This window comes from Myxocyprinus asiaticus, chromosome 28 (assembly GCF_019703515.2).
Source record: "Myxocyprinus asiaticus isolate MX2 ecotype Aquarium Trade chromosome 28, UBuf_Myxa_2, whole genome shotgun sequence".
Classification (NCBI taxonomy): Eukaryota; Metazoa; Chordata; class Actinopteri; order Cypriniformes; family Catostomidae; genus Myxocyprinus; species Myxocyprinus asiaticus.
Window position 1 is genome coordinate 43307795 of NC_059371.1, and position 11167 is coordinate 43318961.

The 11167-nt window shown below is 39.8% G+C and overlaps 2 protein-coding genes and 1 pseudogene across 4 annotated transcripts in view; 1 reads left to right on the plus strand and 2 right to left on the minus strand.

Annotated features, from left to right (window-relative positions):
* The window catches only part of LOC127418577 (zinc finger protein 721-like), a 620351-nt gene that overhangs the window by 368176 nt on the left and 241008 nt on the right, over window positions 1–11167 (plus strand). The window lies entirely within an intron of this gene.
* LOC127419354 (zinc finger protein 721-like) overlaps window positions 1–11167 on the minus strand; it is a 173817-nt pseudogene that overhangs the window by 122606 nt on the left and 40044 nt on the right.
* LOC127418613 (gastrula zinc finger protein XlCGF57.1-like) overlaps window positions 1–11167 on the minus strand; it is a 61372-nt gene that overhangs the window by 9959 nt on the left and 40246 nt on the right. The window contains exons 1-2 of one of the 3 annotated variants that reach the window (XM_051659253.1): window positions 5921–5978; window positions 5207–5567 (exon numbers count right to left, since the gene is read on the minus strand). In XM_051659253.1, the coding sequence (XP_051515213.1) occupies window positions 5207–5567 (361 nt within the window). In that variant the 5' untranslated portion in view covers window positions 5921–5978. The other 2 variants (XM_051659255.1, XM_051659254.1) reach the window with 2 other exon arrangements.

The following is an 11167-nucleotide window of genomic DNA, read 5'->3' on the forward strand; positions in this document are numbered from 1 at the left end:
TCATTATTTTCCTCAAAATTCTACAAACAATACCCCATAATGACAATGTGAAAGAAGTTTGTATGAAATCTTTGCAAATTTATTAAAAATAAAAAACAAAAACAAATCACATGTACATAAGTATTCACAGCCTTTGCTCAATACTTTGTTGAAGCACCTCTGGCACCAATTACAGCCTCAAGTCTTTTTGAGTATGATGCTACAAGCTTGGCACACCTATTTTTGGGCAGTTTCTCCCATTCTTCTTTGCAGGATCTCTCAAGCTCCATCAGGTTGGATGGGGAGCGTCGGTGCACAGCCATTTTCAGATCTCTCCAGAGATGTTCAATCGGGTTCAAGTCTGGGCTCTGGCTGGGCCACTCAAGGACACTCACAGAGTTGTCCCGGAGCCACTCCTTTGTTATCTTGGCTGTGTGCTTAGGGTCGTTGTCCTCTTGGAAGATGAACCTTCGCCCCAGTCTGAGGTCCAGAGCGCTCTGGAGCAGGTTTTCATCAAGGATGTCTCTGTACATTGCTGCATTCATCTTTCCCTTGATCCTGACTAGTCTCCCAGTTCCTGTCGCTGAACAACATCCCCACAGCATGATGCTGCCACCACCATGCTTCACTGTAGGGATGGTATTGGCCAGGTGCTGAGGGGTGCCTGGTTTCCTCCAGGCATGACGCTTGCCATTCAGGCCAAAGAGTTCAATCTTTGTTTCTCATGGTCTGAGAGTCCTTCAGGTGCCTTTTGGCAAACCCCAGGTGGGCTGTCATGTGCCTTTTACTGAGCAGTGGCTTCCGTCTGGCCACTCTACCATACAGGCCTGATTGGTGGAGTGCTGCAGAGATGGTTGTTCTTCTGGAAGGTTCTCCTCTCTCCACAGAGAAATGCTGGAGCTCTGTCAGAGTGACCACTGTGTTCTTGGTCACCTCCCTGACTAATTTATAGAGTGAAATTCACATTAGGGTTGTGTTGACAGACGATGATCTCGGGGATCGACGAAGGTCAGAGTGATCGCCAATAGCTGATGCCTTTGACGATGTCAAGACGATATTTGGCTCATTGTCCCATTAATGTATTAAATTATTATTATTATGATTAGGCTATTATTATCATCAAATTAATACAAATAATTTGCCTGTAGACACACAGACACACGCTTGAAGAAACACTTTATTATATTATTAAGAACAGATGACAGAAAAGCCGTCTAGGTGCATAACGCGCTGTTTGTACGGAGGCGTGCAGTCCGGAACATGCACACGTAAAAGGTTCTCACTCTTTCTTTGTTTTTCTTCTGAATTTTTGTTTTGCAAGAACAGTATTGTCTATGAGTGCTGCAAATAACCTCAGACATCTCAGCTCAGGAGGTGCTTTTTCAGTTCGCTTTATTTCCACAGAGCAGTTTATTGTGAACACAACTCTGCAGCCTATATTTCTGTGATTAAAACATAAAATAATACAAAAACACGTTCGCCTCGAACCATGATATATATATTTCAGTGATTATTATCATTATAATTATTATTTTTACATTTATAATTGTTATTATGTCTTCATTTGTGTAAGTAATTTTCCGCCTGCATGTTTAGATGGATACTTGCCTGACGGTAAATGGAAAGGTGGTTACTTATATATATATATATATATATATATATATATATATATATATATATTTATCACTTCGTTATTTTAATTGCTTTTTCGTTTAGTTTGGAGTGCAGTTTGAATTTAGAAGTGTATTTGTATTTATTTTTTAAATAAATTAATTTAATTTTCAATGCAAAATCACTAAAGCAAGAATATTCACCGATCCCTCAGCCAGGGGGTTGCCGGTGTAATTAGATATTGTGATATATATAAAACAATATATATATATATAATATTGTGAAAGAGGGAACAAAACAAATTTATTCACACACGACACAAGTTCAAAGTGTGAAATCAAGGAGTCTTGCTTTATTGTGTAGGCTTAACCCTAACCCTGCTTAACAAAAATTACCCCATAGTACCACCTAGCGTCCAACCAGCAGTAATACTGGTCAGTTTGAACATGTTTTCAAACAAGTTTTTTTTTTTTCTGTGACCAACAGACCAATCAAATCTTTGTCGACCAAGACTCTTCTCATCGACTAATGTTTGGTCGACTATTAGGGGGCAGCCCTAAAGCAAGGAATTGTCAAATCAAACAAAAGTATGGAGTGCCACAGGGATCAGTTTTAGGGTCTCTGCTTTTCTCCTTATATATGCTTCCCCTGGGAGATATTATCAGGAATCATGGAATAATTTTTCACTGTTATGCCGATGATACCAACTTTATATTTCTTCGAAACCCAACAAAATTTCATAATTCTCCAAATTAGCAGAGTGTATCAATGAAATCAAAGACTGGATGGCCAGAAATATCCTTCTACTCAATTCCGATAAAAAATAGGTACTAATTATTGGACCAAAAACCTCTAAAAAATAAGCAGCTAAAATATAATTTGACTCTCGATGGATGTACTGTTACATCATCATCAACAACGAAGAACATAGGTGTTATATTTGATACCAGTCTGTCCTTTGAAAATCAAATTTACAATGTTTGTGAAACAACATTCTTCCACCTCAGAAATAATGCTAAATTATGACACATGCTCTGTTGCTGATGACCTCAAGACTAGATTATTGTAATGCATTACTGGGAGGATGTCCAGCAAGATCAATAAATAAACTTCAATTTATTCAAAATGCAGCAGCCAGAGTGCTGACTAGAACAAAGAAATATGATCATATTAGCCCCATTTTATCATCGTTACATTGGCTACTTGTTAAATTTAGCTTTAATTTTAAAATTCTGTTAACTATGTACAAAGCTTTGAATGGTCTAGCTCTGCAGTACTTAAGGGACCTTCTACCACATTATTTTCCATCACGTTCATTACGATCGCAAAATTCTGGCCAGTTAACAGTTCCTAGAATATCAAAATCCACAAACGGAGGTAGATCCTTTTCATATTTGGCTCTTAAACTTTGGAATAGTCCAGGACTGAGACACACTCTCTAAGTTTAAGTCTAGACTAAAGACTCATCTATTCAGCCAGGCATACACCTAATTTATCCATCAACTCATAATTAGGCTGTTTCAGTTAGGTCTGCCGGAACCGGAAACACTTGTCAATCTATAACTCTGCAATAAATTGGCATCTATGCTAATATTATTCTATTTGTTTCCCTTTCTCAACCTCGGAATTCATATACCGTGGTTACCAGAGCCGGCCGGATCCAGCTCCGTTCCTGCTTGGTGTCAGACTCCACTACTACATGTGGCTGAGTGATATTGACTAACTGCAGTCTGTGCCAGCTAGACATCACTTCAGTCTACTACGATGGACTTCAGAGGATGAACTGATGCCAACTCCAACCGTAAGACATGGGATAATTGATGTGCCACTGCCTGAACCTTGGATTTAGGATAGACCTTACCAAAACTCACCGAAATGACCTGCCGGTTGAACTGCGATGCACCGCACTGATCTCTGCCTGAATTAACTTGGTCTAATGATGGATTACACTCTTGAAATAGAATACATAGACTATCAATTAATTGCCAACAAAAGCCTTCATCAGCCAACTAACAAAGGACAATTGCATCTATGTGAACTTCTGCAGTTAATCCAGGATGAACTTCAAAGACATTAGTCATTAATCTTACAAAATCTTTGTTTAAACACTGGACCTTAACACTTACTTAGTTTAATAATTTGAAGCCATGACTTGCACTATAAATAACTAATATTGGCATTATATTCATGATGTTAGCCAGAGGGAAACTGGCCCCCACAGTGAGCCTGGTTTTTCCCAAGGTTATTTTTCTCCATTAACCAACATCTTATGGAGTTTTGTGTTCCTTGCCACAGTCGCCTTTGGCATGCTCACTGGGGTTATAAATAAAATTATTATTTACTTAATTATTTTAGACACAATTTACAATTACAGCTTTCAAGATGGCGCCAAGTATGGCTGCTGCGCTGTGAGCTCCGACCCAAGTTTTTTGTTTGTTTTGTCTACAGTTCTTGTGTTCTTAGTCTTGGATGTCGTCTGCCTTATTGTCTACGATAGACTAACACTAATCCACAAGAAATCAACAGTTTCTTTCTATAGGACTGTAAATCTATGTCTCTCCGTTCATCCCTCTCATTATCTCTCTCCATGCAGTGTAGGAACTGTTTAATGTGCATGCACATTCTTAAAGGGACAGAGCACCGGTACTGTTCCCATAGTAAAAAAAAAAAGGTGCATTTTCTCTCATTAATTCGCCTTTAGAGATGAAGCGCTGAATGAAACGTTATAAACTTTGAGAAAATCTGGTTATACACGTGCCTGGAAATCATGAGATGCTCTGTCTCCAAAATGTAATTATACATTTAATTAGGTAATGTTTCAATCAATTTAATTAGGGAATGTTTCAAAGCGTAACATTAATTCGACATGATAATGGTGTTTGATATGAAAATCCCAGGAGATCAGCAGTTACAGAAACACTCAAACCAGCCCGTCTGGCACCAACAATTATGCCACGGGATTTTCACACACAACAGTCTCTAGAATTTACTCAGAATGGTGCCAAAAACAAAAAACATCCAGTGAATGCTATTCTGAGATGCGGGTCGGTGCTGTTTTGGCAGCACGAAGGGGACCTACACAATATTAGGCAGGTGGTTTTAATGTTGTGGCTGATCGGTTTTTGATTATTCAAAAATATGCATTACAATATGGTTATTTTACTGTATATATATATAAAGCAATTTTTATTGATTAAAAAAAATTTACTATATCATGAAAGATACCATTATTGTGATGTAAAATGATTCATATGATATAAACCACCTGTCAGTCAGTCAAACAGCACGCGGGCACCGAAATAAAAAGTAATCTTTAAGATTCTTGTTATTTGTGAAGTTCCTCTCTCTACTCTCCCTTTTAACCTGTTTATGAGATCATCCAATGGTTGTCCTGTGATCGACACAAGGAAACGCCCCTGATTTATACAATCAATACTGCATTTCATGATAATATTCATATAGATTGAATGTTACCCTCAGTCACTTTTTACACTTTTTTTCTAAACAATTAAATGGTGACTGACACTTACATTCTACCTAACATCTCCTTTTGTGTCACATACTCTGACATGACAGTTGATTGTCATGAAAATGACAATAGAAAATAAAAACATACCTGAAGGAATAAAATCATCATCATCTTCATCAGTTTGTTGTTCTTCTGTTGTGTTTTCTTCTTGTATCTCCTCCTGTTTCACTTCAATCTTCACTGGTGTCTGCAGCATCTTCTGTTCATCATCTTCATCAGTTTGTTGTTCCTCTGTTGTGTTTTCTTCTTTTATCTCCTCCTGCATCACTTCAATCTTCACTGGTGTCTGCAGCATCTGCTGTTCATCATCATCTTCATCAGTTTGTTGTTCCTCTGTTGTGTTTTCTTCTTTTATCTCCTCCTGCATCACTTCAATCTTCACTGGTGTCTGCAGCATCTGCTGTTCTCCAGTGTGAATCACATCCACCTGCTCTCTCATGATTAACATCTGAACACAAAAACATCATCATTATAATGGACTGACATTCATCAAACTCAAAAACATTATTATATGATTAAACACAAGAACAGATCTGTTAAACAAAATAATTGTTTGTGAGATGGTATAAATATAAAATGTGTGTGTTCGGTCTCATTATTGAGTTTAGCCACAGACAGACAGAAAGTGTAAATAATCTACTGGTTCTTAACTGTTTTGTTGTTTTTATCACCTCTTGCATGTGACCAGTAACAAAACAAACTACATCAGATGATAATGAGCTTCTTTTACAGTCAGTAAAACAACATGCACAGAAAAATATAAATATAAATCTCACAATGTAAAACACACAAAACACGTACCGATTTTAACTCTCAAATGGTGTAGTGGATCTCAGGTCTTCTTCTTCTTCTTCTTCTTGTGTTTTCTGCAACTTCTGGTGAATTTCCGCCTCCTGCTGGACTGGAGTGTTGATGCGTCGAAATAGTTGAAAAGCGGACTGAGCGAGAGGGGTTGAACATCCCGAAGGAAGAACTCTTAAAGGGGCAGGATTAAAATTTCCAATACCTTTACTTTTACAGCAAAATAGATTTATAGCAGTTATTTAATAATAAAACAAAGATGATGATGCAAAAATAAGTTAACAAGGAATGTTTTTGGTGATAGGAGAAATAAGTGCACACAGAACATTACAGTGAGACAGAATATAAAACAAGGTAAGAGTATAAATAGACATACAAATAATAGGACATATAAAAGTGGTAATGTATGTGCAAGGTAGGGGCATGTCAAGTTATTGACTCAAATATGTGAATTTACATACAATGTGGGCCAAAAGTTTGGAATAATGTACAGATTTTGCTCTTGTGGAAAGAAATTAGTACTTTTATTCACCAAAGTGGCATTCAACTGATCACAATGTATAATCAGGACATTAATAACGTGAAAAATTATTATTAAAATTTGAAAAAAATGTTCAGAACTTCTTAAACTTCTTCAAAGTTCTCATCAAATAATCCTCCACATGCAGCAATGACAGCTTTGCAGATCCTTGTTATTCTAGCGGTCAGTTTGTTCAGATACTCAGGTGACATTTCACCCCACACTTCCTGTAGCACTTGCCATAGATGTGGCTGTCTTGTCGGGCACTTCTCAAGCACCTTACAGTCTAGCTGATCCCACAAAAACTCAATGGGGTTAAGATCCATAACACTCTTTTCCAATTATCTGTTGTCCAATGTCTGTTTCTTTGCCCACACTAACCTTTTCTTTTTGTTTTTCTGTTTCAAAAGTGGCTTTTTCTTTGCAATTCTTCCCATAAGGCCTGCACCCCTGAGTCTTCTCTTTACTATTGTACGTGAAACTGGTGTTGAGCGGGTAGAATTCAATGAAGCTGTCAGCTGAGGACATGTGAGGTGTCTATTTCTCAAACTAGAGACTCTGATGTACTTATGCTCTTGTTTAGTTGTACATCTGGCCTTCCACATCTCTTTCTGTCCTTGTTAGAGCCAGTTGTCCTTTGTCTTTGAAGACTTCACTGTACACCTTTGTATGAAATCTTCAGTTGGCAATTTCAAGCATTGTATAGCCTTTTTTTGTGTGCCATTTTAGACCTAACAAAAACAATGTTAAGCTTCATTTAATGAATCAAATAGCTATAAACTGTGTTTGATATAATGGCAAGTGATTTTCTAGTACCAAATTAGCATGATTACTCAAGGATAAGGTGTTGGAGTGATGGCTGCTGGAAATGGGGCCTGTCTAGATTTGGTCAAAAATTTCTTTTTTCAAATAGTCATGGTGCTGTTTGTTACATCAGTAAAGTCCTGACTATACTTTGTGATCAGTTGAATGCCACTTTGGTGAATTTAAGTACCAATTTCCTTCAGATATAGCTAAACCTGTACATTATTCCAAACTTTTGGCCGCCAGTGTATGTACATGAGATATTTATTTACATTATTGCACTATGGGGGAGTCCTGAAGGCCAGAGACGTGCCATCCATATAAGAAAGGTAAGCAGTGCTTACCTAACAGAAGGGCGAAAAGAAAAATGACACTATGAAATATTTAAATAGAATTGTTAATATAAACTACTAAATTTGTCATCTTTAATCTCGGTTGAGCAGCACAGACAGTTATTCATTTATTCGCTTTGACGTCACCCTCAGGTATAGGCACTTTATGTTATGCTTTCTCTGATTAAAAGCATTGTTTATTGCCCATAATTCAACACTGTACATTCATTCACGCCCTCTACAAATGGCCATGGGAAGCATGCTTACCAAAATGAGTAAGCCAATCAGAAGCTCCTTCCTTCAGTCACGCTATCTGACAGGCTAGATTTGACTTTGTCAACACCTTCACATTCACGTAACTAATGCGTTATTAAGTGCTAAATGGATATCTGCAGTGTAAGTATCGATGACCTATGCCAGTTTGGCAAAGTTAATTTCAAATAAAAATCGAGAAAGAGGGGCTATCGAAACTTCAACAAGTGAGCGACTTTTACACCAAAGTGACGGAGATGTTCATTCACAAGGAAAGACGCATGGATTTTGTGTTCCAGTAAAGGCAAGTTAATGTATTTATTAAAAATCTGTCTTATTGGGGGCTGGGTAGATCAATGAATAAAGACGCTGACTACCACCCCTGGAGTCACGAGTTCGAATCCAGGGTGTGCTGAGTAACTCCAGTCAGGTCTCCTAAGCAACCAAATTGGCCCGGTTGCTATGGAGGGTAGAGTCACATGGGGTAACCTCTTCGTGGTTGCTATAATGTGGTTTTCACTCACGCGTGGAGAGTTGTGCGTGGATGCCACTGAGAATAGCGTGAAGCCTCCACACACGCTATGTCTCTGCGGTAACGCAAACTTTAATGACCAACTCAACTTAAAACAACATAAAACATAAGACACACACACAGTGGCCACGTGCATCTCTCTCTTTCGAAATTGACTAGGTGCCGGCCGTGCAACCTCACGGCCCAGCCACGCCCTCCTCCTCGTCACACTCCTCCCCTGTCCGATTCACCAACTCCCTCCCCATCTCTGGAGGGGAATTGCTGCCCTTCCAGCCATTCAGCCAGCCGGTGGTTCACCCCGCCTCCTGGGAACCTGGGGAGAGACGAGGGGAGGGAGAGAGGAGAGGGAAAGGGTGAATGGGAGAGGGAGAGAGAGAGAAAGAGAGAAAAACAGGGGGATTTCTCCTGAAGTCCACTATCACCTCCACTTTTTTGAGTGTGTTCAGCTTAAGGTTGTTGTAACCACACCAGACAGCTAGCTGTTCAACCTCCCGTCTGTATGCAGACTTTTCACTGTCGCGGATGAGGCCAATGACCGTGGTATTATCTGCAAACTTCAGGAGATTGACAGAGGGGTCCTTTGCAGTGCAGTCATTCGTATAGATGGAGAAGAGCAGTGGAGAGAGAATGCATCCCTGAGGAGCACCAGTGCTAATAGTGAGGGCCCCGGATGTGAGTTTCCCCAGTCTCACTAGCTGCTGCCTATCTGTCAAAGCTGGTGATCCATCGACAGATTGGGGTGGGCACGGAGAGCTGGTCAGTTTGGTTAAAAGACGATCAGGCATGATGGTATTGAAGGCTGAACTGAAGTCCACAAATAAGATCCTTGCATAAGTCCCAGGTCTGTCGAGGTGTTGCAGGATATAATGCAGTCCCATGTAGACAGCATCATCCGCAGACCTGTTTGCTCGGTAAGCAAACTGAAGGGGTTCTAGCAGGGGTTCAGTGATGTCCTTCAGGTTGGCCAAAACCAGTAGGTCTCTCAAACGACTTCATGACCACAGACGTGAGAGCTACAGGTCTGTAGTCATTAAGTCATGCGATTTTGGCTTTTTTGGGGACCGGAATGATGGTGGAGCATTTGAAGCAACAGAGAAATTCACACTGCTCCAGTGATCTATTGAAGATCTGTGTGAAGATGGGGGCCAGTTGGTAAGCGCAGACTTTCAGACAGACAGGTGAAACACCGTCTGGGCCTGAAGCTTTCCTAGTCTTTTGTTTCCCAAAGACCCTGCACACATCCTCCTCACAGACCATAAGTGCAGGTTGAGTAGCAGTAGTGGGGAAGAGGGTTGTTTCATGAAGTGTTGGTGTATGTGTGAAATGAAGATCAGAACAGGGGAGGGGTGTGAGACTGGGCTTTTCAAAGCTGCAGTACAACACATTCAGTTCATTAGCCATTTGTTGATTCTCTACAGAGGGGGTGGTGTCCTGTACTTGGTGATGCTTTTCAGGCCTTTCCACACAGATGTAGATCGTTGAATGAAAACGTTTTTTGCGTAAAGTATAAGGGCCAAACCTACTTCACGCAAGTAAGCAAATGCAAGCACTTCAATGCATGGCCAACACGTGGTCCCATTGTATATACATTGTGTGCTCTTGAATTGCTCTAACGGTTACAAACCTCAGACCACAAAGGGGCAAAATATTTTTTAGGCACCACGAAACAGATGTGGAGTCAACATGTTGACATTTGAGGAGTGTGTGCTTTTGTATTTGCTGAAAAGACAACAGAAAAATATGTTTGTAAAAAACTTGTTTGAAAGGTTTTCTTCAAATCGCTGCTACGCCATGACAGCTGTTGATTGAAAAAAAAAAAAAAACTGCTGTAGCGCCCCTTGCAGCAACGCTGAAAATACAGCGCATACTTGCATTGACGTGTGAAATCGAGCTAGCATAGCAAGATGCTTCTGCATTCACGTATAAATATCCAAGTGAGGTGCATGAGCTGTATATGATTCTCTGAGAGTGCTGCTTTAAGGTCCAAAACATACTCTATGCAAGTATGAAAATGCGGACGCACCTTGCTATGCAAGCTCGATTTCACGCGACATTGCATTGTGAAATGAGCCAGAGCGCAATTCATAACCTAACGCAGGTCCACGCTGTACTCTCAGCGTTGCCACAAGTGGCACAAATGTTATTTTTTCAAGCAACAACTGTTATGGCGGAGCAGCTTTTTGAGGAGAGTCTTGCCGAACAAGTTAGACTATAAAATAATTTTTCTGTCATCTTTTTAGCAAATACAAAAGCACACACTCCTCAACTGGCGACATGTTAATTCCTCCACATCCGGTTTCGTAGTGCCTAAGAAACTCCTTTGCCCCCTTGTGGTCTAAGGTTTGTGGCTAGTGATCACCTCAACAATTCAGGCGTGAAATGTCTCGAACACAACCGCGAACTCGCCATTATTCCTCCTCATTCGAAATGTAAATTCAAGCCAGCTGACCCGTAACCAAGGAAGTTTGGGTTAAGGAACGATAGTTTTGAAGGAAAACAGATGAAAATACACCTTTCCATCTTCACCAACATGAGATTGACCCTTTGTACAACTCTACACAAAGTTGTGGTATTTATAAGAAAGAGGCGGGGTTTAGGCAGACTAAATGATTGGAGAAGTCCTACATACGTCACCAGTGAGAAGTCTGTCGTTTCACCGGAAGATCGAGTTATTACATATTGATTAAAGATTACGAGGTCAAAAAATAAATAAAATAAAACATAGGCATGGATGAATCGTTCACAATTAGATCGATAACATGAATTTAGAAAATAGATTGGGTGAATTTCATTTCATGCCGACTTTA